The following is a 22,779-nucleotide window of genomic DNA, read 5'->3' as shown; positions in this document are numbered from 1 at the left end:
TTACATTTTTAGAAGAATACTAATATTTTAAAGTATATTTTCTCCCCTTTGTGGCATCCACAGTGTCTACGGAGCTGCAATCAATATAGCCAAACAGAATGTTGAGAACTATATAGCCAAAATAGTGCAGTATAATTCAGAAGACGTCATAATCAAACTGCACACTGGTCTGGTCAGAGCACATCTTAAGTACAGTGTCCACTTCTGGTCACTGAAACAAAGGGAGGCAGTCAACCATTGGAGGCAGATCAAAGAAGAGCCACAAGACTGAATATTAGTGTCATAGGTCAAGTTATGAGGAAAAACAGTTGCTGGTAAAATTTCCAGAGACATTCTCCCAATCTCCCGTCCATTTATGCCGTTGCTCCTGGGTTTCCTCCGATCTTTCGCTAAAGTTACGGCAGGAGATTGGTAGTAATTTTACCCTCTGGTCTTTTCAGCCTTGAAAGGGGGCATCTGAAGTGATCTCATAGAGGTGTAGAAGATAGTAAACAGTATGGAAAAGGTCAATCTGGAAGTCACTTTGCATGAGTAGAACAAGGGAGACAGATTCAAAAGAATAAAAGGCAAAATTAGGACTGATATCAGGAAATTTCATCTTGATACAAAGAGTGATTAACAGATGGAATAGACTCATGCATAGAGAAGTAGAGGCAAAAACCTTGGAATCATTTAAGAACCAATTGGATGCTGCAATGAGAGGATTTTATGGTCATTCTGTATGGATGAACTAAGATGAGCCAAACAGCCTTGCTCATCTATAATTATCTTGTGATCTTGTTGAGAGGTGGATGATTGTGTTTGGACATCTCTATACTCTCTATCAATATAACTCTGTGACAAGTTAATAAAGAGCACTGAAGAGCAACTGCAATCAAAGTCCCTGCTAATTTCCTTTTTTCATGCTTTTTGAGCACCTCACCTCTGCTTAATGCTGCACTTGAAGAACCAACCAAGACCACCAATTTAAGCATGAAATTTAATTGAGGCTGCAGCAGGAACTTGGGTTTCCTAGTGTCCAGTGCAACATAAGGGACCACCAGGCCACCCAACAACATTTTGAGGTTTTAATTTAAGCTCTTAATAAGTCTTATCAAACTGTTGTCCATTTATGTGAAACCCAACTGGAAAAATTGTGCAATACTCTTGTTAAAAATTTCATGTAAATGCAATTTTTATCACAAATATCTTCTATTTTTTGAAGCCTACAAGGAAAAAATGAAGGAGCTGTCAATGCTCTCGCTGATCTGCTCTTGTTTCTACTCACAACCACATCCCAACACGATTAACAAATTTGGTGGTGAGTAATGCCTTTATGTAATCTCTAGGTGGCTGTCTGTAAATATGTTTAGATTGTATAATTATACTGTAAATATATTTACTCAACAAGATAATGTGATACATAATAAATGCTATTGTTTTATCTGTGTATACATAAAACCAATCAGTTTTAACATTTGTACAATTATTCATTTTCAAAATCACACTGGTTAGAAATGTGTGACATGGATGACAAATGTAGCACAATTCAAAAATACTGGTTTATTGATAAACTATATGGTAAATTGTTACCAGAAGAATCCAAATTATTAAAAATGTTGCCTGTGTGAATGTAGTGTTGTGTATCATGTCAGATCACAGAATCAAAGCCCACTTAATTAATCAGATCTCAGAGACCATTGTCCCTTCAGACTGAAAGTACCAGGAATCACAGAAATCACAGAAACCCCACAGTGCAGATAGAGGCCATTTCGGCCCATCGAGCCTGCACCGACACATATCCCACCCGATCCCTGTAACCCCTACACCAACACATATCCCACCCTATCCCCGTAACCCCACGTATTTAATCCCCCTAAAACTAAGGGTCAATTTATCATAGCCAATCAACCTAACCCGCACATCTTTGGTGATGATCAAATCCCAGAATTGGCCCTGTAATGTCATTTCTGATTGGATTAGTCGCTAAAACCAGCAAACACATTCTATCAAAATGAAATTCTGTGGCATGACAGTTCTTCGCCCACCCCTTTTACACCCCTAGAAAAATGCTTTATCACATAATCAACAATTTAAAAAATTTAGTAATTCACAAATCATCACTAACTTACCCATTAGGTAGGATTAATTAGAAAGGATTAATTAGCAATGTTGTTGTGCGAGGCCCCTTGGGGAAGAGCGATCATAATATAATAGAATTCTTCATTAAGATGGAGAGTGAAGTAGTTGACTCAGAGACTAGGGTCCTGAATTTAAATAAAGGAAACTACAATGGTATGAGGCACGAGTTGGCTAGGATGGATTGGGGAACGTTACTTAAAGGTTTGACGGTGGATAGGCAATGGCAAACATCTAAAGATCGCATGGATGAACTACAGAATTTGTTCATTCCTGTTTGGCATAAAAATAAAACAAAAAAGGTGACTCAACTGTGGCTAACAAGGGAAATTAGGGATAGCATAAGATCCAAGGAGAGGACCTATAAATTGGCCACAAAAAGCAGCAAACCTGTGGATTGGGAGCAGTTTAGGATTCAGCAAAGGAGGACAAAGGGATTAATTAAGAGGGGGGAAATAGAATATGAGAGTAAGTTTTCAGGGAACATAAAAACTGACTGTAAAAGCTTCTATAGATATGTGAAAAGAAAAAGATTGGTGAAGTCAAGTGTAGGTCCCTTGCAGTCAGAATCAGGGGAATTTATAATGGGGAACAAAGAAATGGTAGATCAATTAAATACATACTTTGGTTCTGTCTTCACAAAGGAGGACACAAATAACCTTCCAGAGATGTCGGGGAACATAGGGTCTAATGAGAGGGAGGAATTGAATGAAATCAGTATTTGTAGGGAAATGGTGTTGGGGAAATTGACGGCATTGAAGGCCGATAAATCCCCAAGGCCTGATAATCTACATCCTAGGGTACTTAAGGAAGTAGCCCTAGAAATAGTAGATGCATTGCTGGTCATCTTCCAAAATTCTATAGACTCTGGAATAGTTCACATGGATTGGAGGGTAGATAATGTAACCCACTATTTAAAAAAGGTGGTAGAGAGAAAACGGGGAATTATAGACCGGTAAGCCTGACATCAGTAGTGGGGAAAATGCTAGAGTCCATTATAAAAGATGTAATAGCAGAGCACTTGGAAAACAGTGACAGAATCGGACAAAGTCAACATGGATTTACAAAAGGTAAATCATGATTGACTAATCTACTGGAATTTTTTGAGGATGTAACTAGTAGAATAGATAAGGGAGAACCAGTGGATGTGGTGTATTTGGACTTTCAGAAGGCTTTCGATAAGGTCCCACATAAGAGATTAGCATGCAAAGTTAAAGCACATGGGATTGGGGGTAAGGTACTGACTTGGATAGAGAACTGGTTGGCAGACAGGAAGCAAAGAGTTGGAATAAACGGGTCTTTTTCCGAGTGGCAGGCAGTGACTAATGGGGTACTGCAGGGATCGGTGCTAGGACCCCAGCTATTCACAATATATATTAATGATCTAGACGAGGGAACTAGATGTAATATCTCCAAGTTTGCAGACAACACAAAGCTGGGAAACTCCAGTATGATTTGGACAGGTTGGGTGATTGGGCAGATGCATGGCAGATGCAGTATAATGTGGATAAATGCGAGGTTATCCACTTTGGTGGCAAAAACAGGAAGACAGATTATTATCTGAACGGCAATAGATTGGGAAAAAGGGAAGTGCAACGAGACCTGGGTGCCCTTGTGCACCAGTCGCTGAAGGTGAGCATGCAGGTGCAGCAGGCGGTTAAGAAGGCAAATGGTATTTTGGCCTTCATAGCGAGAGGATTCGAGTACAGGAGCAAGGATGTCTTGCTGCAGTTGTACAGGGCCTTGGTGAGACCACATCTTGAGTATTGTGTGCAGTTTTGGCCTGAGGAAGGATGTTCTTGCCATGGAGGGAGTGCAGCGAAAATTTACCAGACTGATACTTGGGATGGCAGGAATGACGTATGAAGAGAGATTGGGTCGATTAGGCTTATATTCGCTAGAGTTTAGAAGAATGAGAGGGGATCTCATTGAAACTTATAAAATTCTAACAGGACTAGACAGACTAGATGCAGGAAGGATGTTCCCAACGGCGGGGGAGTCCAGAACCAGGGGTCACAGTCTAAGGATAAGGGGTAAGCCATTTAGGACTGAGATGAGGAGGAATTTCTTCACCCAGAGAGTGGTGAACCTGTGGAATTCTCTACCACAGAAGGCAGTTGAGGCCAACTTATTAAATATATTCAAGAAAGAGTTAGATATATTTCTTGAGGCTAAAGGGATCAAGGGATATGGGGAGAAAGCAGGGACAGGGTACTGAATTTGGATGATCAGCCATGATCTCATTAAATGGCATTACAGGCTCGAGGGGCCGAATGGCCTACTCCTGCTCCTATCTTCTATGTTTCTATTACTTTCCTCACCCTGGCCTAGAAATTCGGTTGGTAGCGCCAGCGATTAGCGCCTAAAGAGCCCGAGAATTGGGGCGTTACCCAATTTTCGGGCGGGCGCAGTGAATATAGCGCCACCTCCCATATTGAGTATCCTTTTAGCGCTGGCGCTAACTCTTTTCGCTTGCCCGCGGGCGCAGGCAGATCATGACGTCATTTCAGTGTGCAACGCCTTTTTGGCGCCCCGGACCGGATATTCGGTGGCGCCCGCAACCTTTTCGCCTGGCGCTATTAGTGACAGTTGGATGGAGCGGTCCCAGGCCCTTCTCGGACTCGGGGGACGCTATTTAAAGGGGACAGCACTAGTATAAAAGCTGCAGCCATTTGGGCTGGCCATTCTGATCGTTGCTGGAGAGAGTTGCTGACCTTCTGTTGGACAGTAATTTTCTCATTGAGCCTTCGGAGGCACTGGCACTGGCAGCTTGAGGGCCCGGCTCCCGAGCTGGTGATGCAGCATCTGAAAGCAGGGAGGTGGAAGAGTGGCTTTAGCAAAAGGACAGCTTGGCAGCAAGGGATGCCAGATTGCGGCAAGGCTATGACATGGGTCCACAGTGAGAAAGCATGCTGGCGGGGGGAACAAGTGGAAGGAGACAGTTGTAAAAGGTGAGAACCTTACCATCACTGTCGACAATGGGGTCGGCAGCTGCAGTGGTTACAGGACCACTCAGACGTCCTCCAAGAATCTGGTGGACTCTCTCCTCGAGATCCGTGAGAGTGACCACTTGTGGAGGTCCTCCACCGGTGCGAAGCTGGTCTTTGCCAATCCTCGCCAGCTTGGACTGCAGGGGAAAGGAGGGGAAGTTATGTTACATGATGCCCTGAGTGATCATCTCATGCCCCCCATGGTGGAATAGCCCTTACATCATGCCTTGAGTCAAATGTGCATGTGTGTGCCCAGAAAGGGCCATGGGTGCTTGCTGGCAGATGGCCAATGGGGCACAGCCCACCCTGTAGCCATAAAGTCAGGTGCAAATGAAGGGATGCAGAAGTTTGCAGAAACAACACTCACCCTCATGACCAGAGTGAGGTCGTTGAATTTCTTTCTGCATTGGACAGGGCTCCTGGTCACCATGCTGCTGGAGTTGACCCTCTGGCATACATCCCTCCAAGCTCGTCGGTAGCCCTTATGATTCGGCCTCGTGCCATTGTCTGGGTAGAGAACATCTCGCCGGCGCTCCACTGCGGCCACCAATTGCTCCAGAGCCTCATTGGTGAAGCGCTCTGCTTTCTGTCTCACCTTCTCCATCTGGTCCAAGTTTTTAGCGCCAGAGAAGGGTCTGCGCCGATTCTGAGGCCTGCAAGGCGCAGAGTGTGCATGCTGAAGCTGACTGACCCACCCCTTTAAGAGCTGGCCAGCGCCTGGAAGTCTCATGGTCATCAGTAATAGAGAGCACCTGCGCTGCGCCCGTCCGCTCCGATATTGGGTTGTGCCGGAAGATTAGCGCCTTAGGAGTCCCGTGTAACGCCTGAATTCGCGCCTCAATCCCCTTTAGGGGCGATGCAACCCAATATCGCGCCAGGCGGCGATAAGTTTCGTCTGGCTATAAACTTTGCGCAGCGCCAGTTCTAACGCCTCAAGCGGGGCTATACCCAATTTCTAGGCCCCTATGTTCTAATCACTCTGACCTTTCTCCTCCCCAGCCACACAAGGTTAATAACTGTGACTCCTGATGCCACACTGGCAGACAGCACCACACCCAGCCACCCTTACCCCTGTATTCCAGGGCTGATCCAACTCAGACATCATGTCATAAGGCTGGTTTGAAGACGAACGGCATGTGCATGCTGTGGGTTCTACCCTTAATGGATAGCCAATCACGAGCTGCATGTGTGTAATTTTGTGATTGCTTTCCCAGCGAGTGCAATTCCACCCAGGTGCTTGGAAGCAGGTAATGTGGCATTTGGTGTACAGGCACAAACCCACATCCATTTCTTTTTCTCACCAATTTTCTACCATTCCCTTCTCTCTTGAAAGTTTTAACTCCTTGCTGTTGTGCAGTTCTACCTGTGCCATTTGTTCTCCATTAGTTCCTCCAAATTACCATTTTCATGTATAACACTTAATAATGAGTGTCAGAGGAGTATCACTCTGGGTCCAATCCCATTCTCAGCTGACACCCTCACAAACATACTTCCTGCTGGGGTGGGAACTCTGATTGATTTTCCTCTCCTTAACCAAGATGTAGTGAAACCAATTATAGCACCTCTACTGCTGCTCTGACTAAGATCAGCTAACTCAGCACAAGCTGGTCATTAACTCGGATCCTTTCCAAAACGCTAACGGTTAGCTGAATTTCGCGGGAGGCGTTAGTGGTGCCGTGCCCAGGCGCTAGTTGATTTGTGGCCCGTTAGCGCCCTCTTAGGGTGCTAACGGGAGGCGCAAATCAACCGAATTTAGCCCCCATAACATTCTAAAAATAGACTCCAAATTCTTATCTATCAATAACAAAGAACAGAACAAAACAGTTGCTTTAACATTAATGTAGAAATGTTTCTTCCTAGACCATGCTTTAATAGCTGTTGTTGATACTTTAGTAGGTTATATGATGGAATATGAGACTTGAGTTTAACTCTCAATTTGCTTGCAGTACCCTGTTCCAAATCTGTTAGAGCATTCACCGTACTCTTCTTAATGTCTCTTCTTTAGATATGGAAGTGAAATCAATTAACAAGCGTGCATCTGGACAAGCTTTTGAAGTGATCCTGAAACCCCAAACCACTGATTTGTCACCTGAACAACCTGTTTCACCAAAGAAGAAGGAAATCTCTTTGGAGGAACTCCAGAACCAGCTGGATGCTGCTGAGAACAGGAGAAAGGTAAATGACAATGCAGTTTTATGTGCGGGTGGCGAGTTGAACATTCCTGCCCCCCCAACCACCCAGTCTTCCCATAGATAATGTTATTATTCAGTTTCCAGTATCCCACAGGCATGTGGGTTTGACAGTCAATGGGCTGGATTTTCATTGAGGAGGCAGGACTACAACTTTTGGTGTTGTAGTCCCGCCTCCATCGCGTACTAGCCAACCCACACGATTTAGACTTGATTGACCCTGTTGAACCCGCCCAGCGGGCTCAGCAGGCCAATTAAGGGCCACCCGGCAACAGGTGACATCATAGATTGAAATTTCATCTGTCAAGACGTTTTGACAGATGAAATATCAGCGTTTCACAGCTGTTTGAAGCTGTCAAACACTGACAATCTGTACTCCAGGTTAATTCCTTCCTCTCAGGATGATTTAGAGATCTCCCCGGAACAGAAAGCAGAGGCTGCAGATTTTGACAGCTGGCAGCCATTCTGCTTTCTGTGCCGGTGAGATGAGGGACTCCCGAGACCTGAAGGAAGGAAGGCTGTAAAGGTAAGTAAAGGTTAGTAGAACTTCTTTAAATACTTTACACAGACCAAACACACTTACCTCTGCACTCATGCACCCATCACTCACCTGAACACTGGACATCTCGACCCCTCCAAGCCCTTCATCCCGACGGCCCACCTCGCTAACTTGGTGTGGTTTGGAGCCGTCGGGAATCCCACATTTCACCAATAAAAATAGGGATTAGGCTAAAAACTACCTGTTAACTACCTGTTACAGGCAGTTAATTGGCACTAATCCCCTTCCCACCTCAGGGAGGCGGGTCCCAGTGCGGGGCGGGTACCCGCCTCCTTTGAAACTGGCATGGAGGCGGGTTGGGGGCGAGATGGGTTGGGACCCCCGATTTCGGAATTTTAAACCCCCACACGCCTCCAATCCCGACTCCACAGCCCAGTGAAAATCCAGCCCAATCTGTCCAATTGTAATCACAGTTCAGTAGAAAATGTCACCTCTACACTACTGTTCATAGACTGATACAGCATAGAAGGAGGCCATTCTGCCCATCGTGCCTGTGCGGGCTCTTTGAAAGAGCTATACAATTAGTCCCACACCCCTGCTCTTTCCCCATAGCCCTTCAAATTTGCCCCTTCAAGTATATGTTCCATTCCCTTTTGAAAGTTACTATTGAATCTGTTTCCACCACCCTTTCAAGCAATGCATTCCAGATCATAACAACTCGCTGCATTAAAAACACTCTCCTCATCTCCCCTCTGCTGCTTTTGCCAATGACCTTAAATCTGTGTCCTCTGATGACCATCCCTCCTGCCAGTGGGAACAGTTTCTGTTGAACATAATAAGAATATATTTAAATGAAATCCCATTCACCTCAGCATAACTCTTATCATTTTGTGGATTTGCAGTCCCAAGAGATGCAGCTTCTGCAGCAACTTGCAGAAAAGCAACAACATAGGCGTATAGTTCTACACAGGGCCATTGTGGATAACTGTGACTTCAGCAGAACTACTGAAATGAAGTTAAATCAGAAGATGAAAATTTGTAATGAAAATCGCAAAGCTCATATAGCTGCCCTCAAGGATCGTCTTCGTGAGAAGGCAAGTATTTCACGTCCTTGAAATTATGTTTGAATACTTCTAAAAGTAGTTAACTCAAAATGATTGTAATCCTTCATAATAAAGTAACAGAAAATTGACCACGCTCATCACTATTTATTAGGCATCTATACAGGGGAAAGGCTTTGTAGGGTGTTGGGGTTTCTGGTGGGCTGTGATAGGCAGATTTTAGTTTGGACCTGTGTTTATTTGCTGAATCCAAATAGTGCAGAGTCGGCCTCAGGTTTGTGGTTTCACAAATGGCTTCCTCTCATCAAGTTGGGGAAGAGGAACCAGATAAAGCTGCCCCACCTTTTCACTCCTCTTCCAACTTACCTTTGGATCTCTAGTAATTATAATCAGGATCTTCATTGTTATCTATTAAAACTAAGATAAAAATATAGGTTTATGGCAGTAGGCATGAATGGTGACATGATGATAATATTATTGCACCTTCCTCTGTTTCTAAATGTAGTAATAAGTTTTGCAAATTTTATTATGACAATACCTACTGTCCCTTTAAAACTTTGTTTACAGTAACTTCCGATGAAAGTATTGATAAACTTGATTATTCTTTACTTCTGGAGCTTTGCATAATTACTTACAGTGAAAAACACATTCTGACTGTACAAAGCAATATAATGTATTTAAATTGTTATTTACATCGTGAACCTCACTCTGAGAATCATTGAATATTATGTGCCTTGGAAATGTTATGGACATATAGGGGTTGAATTTCCTTTAGACTCTTTTTCAGGCCTGAAATGGGTGCTGCACACAGAGCGTATATCCCAACCGAGTGACCTGAGGATAGCTCAAAATTGAGCCTAGGGCCTCATTAATATTATTTGGGTAAGCTGCTTCCACAGGCAGGTTGCCCATTAAAAAAAAATATCGGGCTGCTTGCCTCACTGGAAGGGGGCCTAAAACAGGTATTAGATTTCTCATTTATATATATAAGAGGCCTAATGTCCGTTTCAGGTAGCCACCAGGGATGCCTGGATAATTTCCCAACCCAATATCAGGTCAGATGTCTTTCAGGCATACTTTGCCACCGGATGCTGGTCACCGAAATTGGCTTTCATAGCACTCGTTTTCCGTCTCTAAACCAGGTGCAACGAGGTCCAATTCCTAACCCATAATCTGCTGTTAGCAGGTTTCCACTCTCTTCAACTACAGGAAACTTTCGTTTAACCGGAGGTTAAATGTCCGGAAAGCTCTATCTACCGGCAAAATTCAGGAGCCATTTCCTATAAGTTTTTTTTACTTCTCGTTGCTTTTTTTTTCCAGTCAGGCTCTGCAAGGTCTAGCTGAAGCTGTTGCTTAGCTACAGAGACGCTTTTAAGCTGCGGCCGACTGTTTTGAAGCTGTTGCAGGGTTTGTTGATGTTTTAACATTAGCGCTGGTTTGTACGGCAGTTTTGATGGTACGGCACCAGCTCGGTCCCGTCAGTGCCGGATATCAGAAAGTTTCCTGCAATTATATACCCATTGCAAAAAATATGCAAAAACTAACATATTCAGATGAAATTATATTTGGCAATAATCTTATGACATTGATTTAATTCATAATGCTGAGCTATTAAATATGTGTTTAAATCTAGTCATTGCACCGCATTGGTACATTGTCATCAGTGAGTTACGAGTTGTGTGATCAAGTTACCCATTGAAATGATTTGAAACTGCCTGTCGCAGATGCATCTGTCCATGACAGCATTGGTAGCAGAGACCACCGCACAGTCATTGTGGAGACGAAGTTCCATCTTCACACTGAGGACGCCCTCCATCGTGTTGTGTGGCACCACCTCCGTGCTAAATGGGATAGATTCAGAACAGATCTATCAGCTCAAAACTGGGCATCCATGAGGCACTGTGGGCCATCAGCAGCAGCAGCATTATATTCCACCACAATCTGTAACCTCATGGCCTGGCATATCCCTCTCTCTACCATTACCATCAAGCCGGGGACCAACCCTGGTTCAATAAAGAATGTTAGAAGAGCATGCCAGGAGCAGCATCAGGCGTACCTAAAAATGAGGTGCCAACCTGGGGAAGCTGCAACACAGGACTACATGCATGCTAAAAAGCAGAAGCAGCATGCTATAGACAGGGCTAAGCGATCCCACAATCAATGGATCAGATCAAAGCTCTACAGTTCTGCCACATCCAGTCGTGAATGGTGGTGGACCATTAAACAACTAACAAGAGGAGCAGGCTCCATGAATATCCTGATCCTCAATGACGGTGGAGCCCAGCACTTGAGTGCAAAAGACAAAGCTGAAGCGTTTGCAACCATCATCAGCCAGAAGTGCCGAGTGGATGATCCATATCGGCCTCCTCCTGAGGTCACCACCATCACAGAAGCCAGTCTTCAGCTAATTCGATTCACTCCACGTGATATCAAGAAATGGCTCAGCGCACTGGATACAGCAAAGGTTATGGGCCCCGACAACATCCCGGCTGTTGTGCTGAAGACTTGTGCTCCAGAACTAGCTGCTTCTCTAGCCAATCTGTTCCAGTACAGCTTATAACACTGACATCTATCCGACAATGTGGAAAACTGCCCAGGTATGTCCTGTCCACAAAAAGCAGGACAAATCCAATCCAGCCAATTACCGCCCCATCAGTCTACTCTCAATCATCAGCAAAGTGATGGAAGGTGTCGTCGACAGTGCTATCAAGCAGCACTTACTCACCAATAACCTGCTGGAGTCATACCTAGCACAAAGGAAGATGGTTGTGCTGGTTGGAGGTCAATCATCACAGCCTCAGGACATCGCTGCATCAGTTCCACAGGGCAGTGACCATCTTCAGCTGCTTCATCAATGACCTTCCCTCCATCATAAGGTCAGAAATGGGGATGTTCGCTGATGACTGCACAGTGTTCAGTGCCATTCGCAACTCTTCAGATAATGAAGCAGTCCATGCCCGCATGCAGCAAGACCCGGACGACATTCAGGCTTGGGCTGATAGGTGGCAGGTAACATTCGTGCCACACAAGTGCCAGGCAATGACTATCTCTAACAAGCAAGTGTCTAACCACCGCCCCTTGACATTCAACAGCATTACCATCACCAAATCCCCCACCATCAAAATCCTGGGGTGGGGGGGGGGTCACCATTGACCAGAAACTTAACTGGACCAGCCACATAAATACTGTAGAACTAAGAGCAGGTCAGAGGCTGGGTATTCTGTGGCGAGTGTTTCACCTCCTGACTCCCCAAAGCCTTTCCACCATCTACAAGGCACAAGTCAGGAGTGTGATGGAATACTCTCCACTTGCCTGGATGAGTGCAGTTCCAACAACACTCAAGAAGCTTGACACCATCCAAGACAAAGCAGCCCGCTTGATTAGCACCCCATCCACCACCTTAAACATTCAGTCCTTCCACCACTGACATACCGTGGCTGCAGTGTGTACCATCTACAAGATGCACTGTAGCAACTCACCAAGACTTCTTCGGCAGCACCTCCCAAACCCGCAACCTCTACCACCTAGATGGACAAGGGCAGCAGGCGCATGGGAACACCAGCACCCCCAAGTTCCCCTCCAAGTCACACACCATCCTGACTTGGAAATATATCGCCGTTCCTTCATCGTCGCTGGGTCAAAATCCTGGAACTCCCTCCCTAACAGCACTGTGGGAGCATCTTCACCACACGGACTGCAGCGGTTCAAGAAGGTGGCTCACCACCACCTTCTCAAGGGCAACTAGGAATGGGCAATAAATGCTGGCCTTGCCAGTGACGCCCACATCCCATGAATGAATAAAAAAAATCACCTTGCCATACATTTGCATGCTATATATAGCAACATTGTAAATGTGTTTGTAGAGATTTCCTCTGCTTGCTACAATTTGGCTTGAAGCTATCATTGCAAATAGGCACTGTGCATCAGTCGTGCTGCTTATGCATTCCAACTGCATTATGGGGATCACCCATAATTTGTATTAAAACTGTATCCATAATGAGCCTAGTGCATGGTGGAGCTAAGTGCTAAGATGCTGCAGCGAGCATTATATCACATCAGGTAAGCAGAGGACATAGTAGACCACAGGTTTCTGCACATTATAATGTGGGGAGCCAGCAACTGATTCACATGAGTACTACTGACTCCAAGCTTTACATATGAGTTACAGAAATACAAGGGGAGAAATCCAGCTTGCGCCCAAAATGCTGCTCCATGCCGGCCTGAGACTCGAGCCAAATTCAGCTTCAGACCTCATTTAAATGCCATTGGCGAGCTGTGGGCACTATATGGGGAGGTGGGAAATCGGCTGGCTCCAATGTTGAAGTGAGACGGTGGGGTGGCAGGGAGGCAATTCTGAGGAGAACCTTAAATGGGCTGGATTTATTTTGTGAGTCCAGGAGCACTCCTGCTTCTTCTGGATCCACAAAAATAAAAACTCAAAAGTTCCTGGGCCTTTTTATGAGCAGCCTCCAGGGGTCCCTTGAAGGGCCCCTGGTTAGGACAGTCAACGCCTGCTACAACTAGACTGGAATAGATAGGCGTTTCTGCGGCCGCAAACGAGACTCCAGGATGGTGTGTTGCCTCCCTGGTGCAAGGGTCAAGGAGGTCTCAGAGCAGCTGCAGAACATTTTGGAAGGGGAGGGTGAACAGCCAGTTGTTGTGGTGCATATAGGCACTAACAATATAGGTAAAAAACGGGATGAGGTCCTAAATGCTGAATATAGGGAGTTAGGAGGTAAATTAAAAAATAGGACCTCAAAGGTAGTAATTTCAGGATTGCTACCAGTGCCACGTGCTAGTCAGAGTAGAAAAAGAAGGATATTTCAGATGAATACGTGGCTAGAGGAATGGTGCAGGGGGGGGGATTCAAATTCCTGGGACATTGGAACCGGTTCTGGGGGAGGTGGGACCAGTTCAAACTGGATGGTTTGCACCTGGGCAGGGCCGGGACCGATGTCCTAGGGGGAGTGTTTGCTAGTGCTCTGGGGGAGGGTTTAAACTAAAATGGCAGGGGGTTGGGAATCTGAGCAGGGGGACAGAGGAAAGGGAAACAAGGATAAAAGCAAAAGATAGGAAGGAGAAAAACAAAAAAGTGGCAGTCAGAGAAATCAACAGTTTAAATCAAACATGACCACAGTAAATAATAATTCTAATAGGTCTAAGAGCGTTAAAAAAACAAGCCTGAAGACTTTGGGGAGAAATTGGGTTGAGGCGCCAAAGTGGCGCCAAGTTCGCCTGGGCGCTGATTTTTGCGCAGCGTTCGGAGCATTAGTGAACGTCAGAAATTCAGTTTCAGCGCCCCTAGAGGGAGACGGGGCGAGGCTCGAGGCGCTCCGCGTCCCTCTTAGGGCGCTGAAACTGAATATCGCAGCGCAACGTGCCGCAGCGCCACACGCTGCGGCACGGCATGCTGCGGTACTGCAGGCCTTCCTCCCATTGTTAAGGGGGAGGGGCCTGCAACAGCGCGATCCCCGATCGCGAGTGCTGGCAAAAGAGCCCGGCACCGAGGAGAAGTGCTGGGCTCTCGGGAAACAGCCGGCAATGCCGCGGCGGCGGGGGGGGGGGGGGTGGTCAGGAGGCCGGGGACGGAGGTGCTGGCAGGCGGCTGCCGAAAAAGGCGGCGGCCCCGCACCTCCACCTTAACTTGCGCCACTGCCGGCACAGCAAGGCCCTGTGAACCGGGCACGGGTAGCGAACGGCGCTACAGCGGCGTTCGCTACCAAATATCGCGATCGGGGCGCTAATGGGGCGCTGCGCACACCGATTATGTCATCGATGGCGGCGCAGCGCAACAGGCTAACGCCACCATTAGCGCCGCCGCTGAATATCGCGGGAGGCGGGCCAGTGGTGCTACAGCCACTGACTGCCCTCTTTAGGCGCTAATAGGTGGCACTACATACCCAATTTCTCCCCCTTTGTGTCTTAGTGCAAGGAGCATTTGTAATAAAGTGGATGAATTAGCTGCGCAAATAGAGGTAAACGAATATGATTTGATTGGGATTACGGAAACATGGCTCCAGGGTGGCCAAGGCTGGGAACTCAACATCCAGGGGTATTCAATATTCAGGAAAGATAGGCAAAAAGGAAAGGGAGGTGGGGTAGCATTGCTGGTTAAAGAAGGGATTAACACAATTGTAAGGAAGGATATTAGCTCTGATGATGTGGAATCTGTATGGATAGAACTGAGAAATACCAAGGGGCAGAAAACGTTAGTGGGAGTGGTATATAGACCTCCAAACAGTAATGCGGAGGTTGGGGATGGCATTAAAAGGGAAATTAGGGAAGCATGCAATAAGGGCACAGCAGTCATCATGGGAGACTTTAATGTACATATAGATTGGGCTAACCAAATTAGTAATAATACTGTGGAGGAGGAATTCCTGGAGTGTTTACGGGATGGTTTCCTGGACCAATATGTCGAGGAACCAACCAGAGATCAGGCCATCTTAGACTGGGTATTATGTAATGAGAAAGAATTAATTAGCAATCTTGTTGTACAAGGCCCCTTGGGTCAGAGCGATCATAATATGATAGAATTCTTCATTAAGATGGAGAATGAAGTGGTTGACTCAGAGACTAGGGTCCTGAATTTAAATAAAGGAAACTATGATGGTCTGAGGCGCGAGTTGGGTAGGATTGATTGGGGAATGTCACTCAAAGGGTTGACAGTGGATAGGCAATGGCAAGCATTCAAAGACTGCATGGATGAACTACAGAAATTGTTCATCCCAGTTTGGCATAAAAATAAAACAAAAAAGGTGACTCAACAGTGGCTAACAAGGGAAATTAGGGATAGCATAAGATCCAAGGAGAGGACATATAAATTGTTCAGAAAAAGCAGTAAACCTGAGAATTGGGAGCAGTTTAGGATTCAACAAAGGAGGACAAAGGGATTAATTAAGAAGGGGAAAATAGAATATGAGAGTAAGCTTTCAGGGAACATAAAAACTGACTGTAAAAGCTTTTATAGATATGTGAAGAGAAAAAGATTGGTGAAATGAAGCGTAGGTCCCTTGCAGTCAGAATCAGGGGAATTTATAATGGGGAACAAAGAAATGGCAGAACAATTAAATACATATTTTGGTTCTGTCTTCACAAAGGAGGACACAAATAACCTCCCAGAGATGTTGGGGAACATAGGGTCTGATGAAGGGGAGGAACTGAAATAAATCAGTATTTGTAAGGAAATGCTGTTAAGGAAATTGATGGGACTGAAGGCCGATAAATCCCCAGGGCCTGATAATCTACATCCTAGGGTACTTAAGGAAGTGGCCCTAGAAATAGTAGATGCATTGCTGATCATCTTCCAACATTCGATGGAATCTGGAACAGTACCCATGGATTGGAGTGCAGCTAATGTTACCCCACTATTCAAAAAAGGTGGTAGGGAGAAAACGGGGAATTACAGACCGGTAAGCCTGACATCGGTAGTGGGGAAAATGCTAGAGTTCATTATAAAGGATGTAATAGCTGAGCACTTGGAAAACAGTGACAGGATCGGACAAAGTCAACATGGATTTACAAAAGGTAAATCGTGCTTGACTAATCTACTGGAATTTTTTGAGGATGTAACTGGTAAAATAGATAAGAGAGAACCAGTGGATGTGGTATAGTTGGACTTTCAGAAGGCTTTCGATAAGGTCCCGCATAAGAGGTTAGCATGTAAAGTTAAGGCACATGGGATTGGGGGCAAGGTATTGACTTGGATAGAAAACTGGTTGGCAGACAGAAAGCAAAGAGTTGGAGTAAACGGGTCTTTTTCCGAGTGGCAGGCAGTGACTAGTGGGGTACCGCAGGGACCGGTGCTAGAACCCCAGCTATTCACAATATATATTAATGATCTAGACGAGGGAACTAGATGTAATATCTCCAAATTTGCAAACGACACAAAGCTGGGTGGGCGTGTGTGCTGTGAGGAGGATGCCGAGAAACTGCAGGATGATTTGGACAGGTTGGGTGATTGGGCAGAAGCATGGCAGATGCAGTATAATGTGGATAAATGCGAGGTTATCCACTTTGGTGGCAAAAACAGGAAGGCAGATTATTATCTGAATGGCAATAGATTGGGAGAAGGGGAAGTGCAACGAGACCTGGGTGTCCTTGTGCACCAGTCGCTGAAGATAAGCATGCAGGTGCAGCAGGCGGTTAAGAAGGCAAATGGTATGCTGGCCTTCATAGTGAGAGGCTTTGAGTACAGGAACAAGGATGTCTTGCTGCAGTTGTACAGGGCCTTGGTGAGACCACATCTTGAGTATTGTGTGCAGTTTTGGTCGCCTTATCTGAGGAAGGATGTTCTTGCCATGGAAGGAGTTCAGCGAAAATTCACCAGGCTGATACCTGCGATGGCAGGTATGACGTATGAGGAGAGATTGGGTCGATTGGGCTTGTACTGGCTGGAGTTTAGAAGAATGAGAGGGGATCTCATTGAAACTTATAAAATTCTGACAGGACTGGACAGACTAGATGCAGGAAGGATGTTCCCGATGGTCGGGGAGTCCAGAACCAGGGGTCACAGTCTAAGGATAAAGGGTATGCCATTTAGGACAGAAATGAGGAGGAATTTCTTCACCCAGAGAGTGGTGAACCTGTGGAATTCTCTACCACAGAAGGCAGTAGAGGCCAATTCATTAAATATATTCAAGAAGGAGTTGGATATATTTCTTAAGGCTAAAGGGATCAAGGGGAATGGGGAGAAAGCAGGGACCTGGTACTGAATTTGGATGATCAGCCATGATCACATTGAATGGCGGAGCAGGCTCGAGGGGCCGAATGGCCTACTCCTGCTCCTATCTTCTATGTTTCTATGAGTACGCACATCGCACGTTCCACTCATTTGTACCTACATTTTGCAACTGGGGTCCTGCAACTGGTGTAGGACCCCGATTTGTATAGTTAAGCAGCCTTGCGCCTGTTGCCTGTTGCCTGTTTCAGCCGAGTGGCTTGCTCACTTACTTGTGTCAGCCTGTAAGCTGAAGCCAAGATAATCGGGCGGAAGGCAAAATGGGCTGCTAATTTGCTATCGCCCGTATTACGATACCACCCAAGACAAATTTATATCCCAATGCATCCATCATTTTGTTTTGTTTTTTATTCCTGGTCTTTCAGCTCTAGTCTGTGCATTTCACATACCTGAATTCACAAACAGGCTGCAATAGAAAATGTACTTCAGGTACAACAGTTAACAAACAAAAATGTTATATTTTTTCAAACTGTTAAATTTATGCTTTACTGAACAGTTTTGTCTAATATAATATTGTTTAATGATGAGTAAAATGCTTTCTATCTGCATTACCCACACTAAAAGGAAATGATTTTTTATAAATAATTTTGTTTAAGTCTTTATTGATAGCAGCCCAATTAGAGAGTGCCAACTTAGTGTGCAATTCAAATAAACTTGTTCACATTGGATGAATCTTGTCATGATCCTCACCCTGCCACTGATGGTGGTTTCCAAAGTTATCTGTGAGGAGTCCCCATTCAAATATTGACCCATTTTTGGGGACCCCCGACATATATGGACACACTCCTGGGGACCCCCTGCAAATATTGGCATATTTCTGGTGATCCCTATTCCGATTTTCAAAAGTCAGTTTCAGAAAAACAATGTGTCATTGCAAATTTCTCAAAATTGTAAACAGAAACAAAAATAATGTGCTAGTAGATCAATAAATATTGAAAATCATAGAATACAGCATTCTCAAAACACTCTGCTTGTGGTGCCTGGCCTGCAAGGCCTAAGATGGACAGAAATTTAAAGACCTTCCGCACCTCCTGGATTCCACAAAGCTCATTTTAAAAACCTACAGGGTAGAACACTTCCTGGAAATTGAGTGCTTCACCTCAGGAGGTTGGGAAGAGTGAAGCTCATCTGTATCATTTTTTGTGAGATCTTCAGATTGTCAAACAAATCAGAAAATCTGTCAACTGCACAAAAATGACAAAGAATTGTCCATCCTAATTCCAGGTTTGTCTCATCCTGGAAGTATTTTGTTAGAACTAGTCCGAGCTGATGCCAATAAAGGGATTAAATTTTTAAAACTCATTTTTCAGGTATTTTGTCTTTGATAATTTGTGCATTTTGTGTGACAGGAAAGGCATGCAGCTGAGGTCCGCAGGAACAAGGAGCTACAAGAGGAACTTTCTGGCTAAAGGCCTTTCTATCACTTTGTGAAGAACACCCTGGAACGAATCTAATAATAATATCCTGGCTATCAAGATACGACTTTTGTTTCTGAGTTCAGTACTTCTATATAATAGGTCATGCTTTTTTGCATTCAGATTATTGGTTCTTATTTCATGTGCAATACAGAAAGTTGTAAGCAGGCAAAAATCAGCAGAATATCAGTAATCTAACAATATTTAAAACATTCAGAGTATTAATTGTTATTGACATCATAATCTGCCAATGTATTTTAACATGTGTATATATAGACGCATTATATTGATTAACAGATTCAACCTGCAATTAGAAAAGATTTACCAACAAATTATTTAATATGTTTTTATATTCTGTGTGTAATTAAACCATTGTGCTTTTATTGATATTATTACGTGAACTTAAGCATTGCCAGTTGTGGAAGGGTTATACTGTAATCATTGGAGTTGCTCACTTGGTCCCTACATTTAGAAGATGGTAATTTCTTAATCTATCCCCCAGCATGCTATTGTTGAATGAATCCACAACCATTTGAAGAATAACTGAACTTCTCTGATGCAAATAATGATTTATGCAAATTAATTATATAAATTAGGCCCAATTCATCAAATTAAATAGATAAAATTGACTTAAGTATTTTTCAATCATACTTCTGAACAAGAATGCCTAAGATATATTTATTTTACTGTTTATATGTTCTTTTATTTCATAATAGCTTTATCTTTAAATTTAACATAAAATTATATATTTGTTGAATTATTGTTAAGTTAAAGTCAATGCCAATGAATTATTCTGTGGAGGAATCCCAGCTTAATTATGGCCTGTTGCTGCCCATAAGGTCTTTGTATCTTTACACAGCATAAAAGTATCTAGGCCTTCAATAGAACTATCTATTTGGCACTTGATGTTGTGGGTTGAACTTGTTAATAAAGGGAGTAAGTTCCATCTATAAATAGAAAATGTCATTGGTAGCATTGTATAGTACAGCTGTCAGATTAAGCAAACTCTTTCTATATCTTATGCTCACTAAACAGGGGGAAACCTTCCATGTAAGTAAGCAACATTTTGGTGAAATTAGTCTCCCTGCAAAAAGTAAATGGTTAATGGTGTGTGTGAGAAATTCCTAAATTATCCAGCTGAATTTTTGTCTTATTACTGCTGTAGCTGTGCTGAGTAGAGAATGGTTTGCCAAATATAAAGCTGTATAAGTTACGGAGTGTTTGTTTGGTGTGGAGTATCTGACTTTGAAGATTCTTTTGTAAATACCTACTTTTGTTTAAAAGGATTGTGTTTTGGCAAGCTAGTACATCACCTTTAATCTGTAACACTGTACTTTGCTAACATCTCATTTAATTATGGGCCATTTCACCTCGAACTCTGACAGTTTGTACATTTGCCTATCGGACTTGAAACTAGAGTCAGGGTAAGACCGTAAATGGTGCTAGATACTTTCATCTACTAACTGTACTTGAAGGTGGCATGTTTTTAATCACTTGATTAGATCTTGCTATTCATTGATGTGTTTGTATTTGAATCCTTTGGACTTATTGGGACGATGTTAACAAATCTCTCCCATCTCACACAGTTAAAAGTCACTGGAAGGTGATCACCCTGAAGATTCTTGCCCACCCATTTTAGGTTCCATAACATGCATTTTAATGTCAGTTTAAAATTGTTGTAGTGTGCAAGATGTGATTACAAAATAAAATCCATGATATATACACCTACCTTTTCTTTCATTGCTAAATTCTTTGATATGAATTTTTACATATTCCATTTGCAAGGTGTAGAAATCAATCGGCAGCCAAGATAGGACCAGCATAAGGATTTTAAAATAAAATGAAGCAGTGTCACCTTTGGGCATGTGACTGTCTCATAATATGGTTGGGCAAATTATCAATGGATTGTCCAGAGATCCCTCCCCTTCCCCCCCCCCCCCCCACCCCCACCTTACCTTTGGCTTATTGTGTTGCACACAGTATTGGAGAATATAGTTACTCCCTCACCTGTCCCAGATGTCTTTATGTTACATAGAAACATAGAAGATAGGAGCAGGAGTAGGCCATTCGGCCCTTCGAGCCTGCTCCGCCATTCAACGAGATCATGGCTGATCATCCAAACCCTAGCACCCGGTCCCTACACCGACAGCCATCCCACCTAAGCTCTATCCCCATAACCCCACGTATTTAATCCCCCCTAACACTAAGGGCCAATTTTTTTATCATGGCCAATTAACCTAACCCGCACATGTTGCTAAATCTGTCCTTTTCTGCTTCTACCTCTTTCTTCTCTGCTGCTTCTCTTCCCTTAACTCCTTTCTTTCTCTCGCTTTCCTCTTCTGCTTCTCTACCTTTTGTTTTCTTCTTTCCTTTCAGGTGGTCAGTGATGGGATGGTATTGTGTAGTGTGGCGGGCAAAGGAGCCACCAATGGCTGCAGGCTACATTTGTGGTTGGGGTTATGGGGAAACTGTTTCCCTCAGCAGTTCCTTTCCCATTCCCTAATCGCTCTTGCTTCCCACATCCCATTGCTCCCATCGCATCCACCACCCATCACTTTCCCACTCATCATTCCGTATCCTACTACCCCTTCACTCCCAGTACTACCCCAACCTCTTTCTCTTTGAACAACCCACTCAACACCTGCAATCTTCCCTCCCCTTTGCTTCATTGTTACTCATCTCATCCCTAACCCTCTGTCCACTTCACCTATTCCACTTCCCCAAGGGTGGATAGCAAGAGGCCAGAGGTCCCTGTACCATCAACCAGTTTCCCTCCAGCCCTCACCTTCTTAGTCTCCCTTCCTATTAGTTTGACTCAAAGAAGCTTTGTTTTCCTATCACACTGACTTTGGCAAACTATTCTGTTTGCAACACTTGTGCTAATAATTTCCTTTTTAATTGATGTTTCTGAATTGTTCATTTTTTATTGGAGGAAGGAGTTTGGCTAGCAAATAAATAAATTAGTATTATTAGTGTTTCATTAAGATGTGAGCATGAGGGGAAATTTTCTAAAATGGGCACTAAAGTGGTAAAAGTACAGAACGATGCACTTACACAGAATTACATAGAATTTTACAGCACAGAAACAGGCCATTCGGACCAACAGGTCTATGCCGGTATTTATGCTCCACATGAGTCTCCTCCCACTCTATTTACTTCATCACATCCTATCAACATATCCTTCTATTTCTTTCTCCCTCATGTACTTATCTAACTTCCCCTTAAATGCATCTCTACTGTTCACCTCAACCATTCCATGTGGTAGCGAGTTCCACATTTTCACCACTCTCTAAGTAAAGATGTTTCTTGTCAATTCCTTATTGGATTCATTAATGATTATCTTATATTTATGGCCCCTAGTTTTGGACTCCCCCACAAGTGGAAACATCTTAGCGCTTGCTGATATCATGCTGGGCCAACTTTGTACAATTTGCTTAAATAGTTATACATGATGAGCTCCCAGTCCATATTGGTCCTTTCACTGTGAGGCTGAAATTATTTAAAATATATTTTTTTGCCTTTCCAAGGGCTGAAGAGGGCAAAAAAGTGATTAGCAAAACCGAAAGAAAAGCAAAATATATGTGGGGGCAGAAAACCGAATCTATGGCAAAGTAATGAAAAGGTACAGCTTCTGAACCCCCATTTTGATAGGTAACAAAGGGGGAGGGGTGCTGCTGGAGGAGGTAGATACAAGGAAGGTTTCCCCGTTTAGCACTCCAATGCATTCTTCCCAGAGGGGAGCAGTGCAGTATGCCTGGCAAGAGGTA

General features: G+C 44.0%; 1 protein-coding gene across 1 annotated transcript in view; it reads left to right on the top strand.

The window, feature by feature from the left end:
* Positions 1-20,740, top strand: part of LOC147108653 (stathmin-3-like) — an 86,829-nt gene extending 66,089 nt beyond the window's left edge. Inside the window, exons 3-6 of the mRNA XM_086005351.1 lie at positions 1,205-1,300; positions 7,114-7,283; positions 8,699-8,890; positions 18,947-20,740. Coding sequence (XP_085861477.1) covers positions 1,205-1,300; positions 7,114-7,283; positions 8,699-8,890; positions 18,947-19,006 — 518 coding nt within the window. The 3' untranslated portion in view covers positions 19,007-20,740. The remainder of the gene's footprint in view (positions 1-1,204; positions 1,301-7,113; positions 7,284-8,698; positions 8,891-18,946) is intronic.
* Positions 20,741-22,779: the final 2,039 nt, after the last annotated feature.

This window comes from Somniosus microcephalus, chromosome 13 (assembly GCF_052327205.1).
Source record: "Somniosus microcephalus isolate GS21.2 chromosome 13, FLI_Smic_1.0, whole genome shotgun sequence".
NCBI lineage: Eukaryota > Metazoa > Chordata > Chondrichthyes > Squaliformes > Somniosidae > Somniosus > Somniosus microcephalus.
Note: the sequence above shows the minus strand (reverse complement) of the source record. Positions and strands in the feature narration are given on the sequence as shown.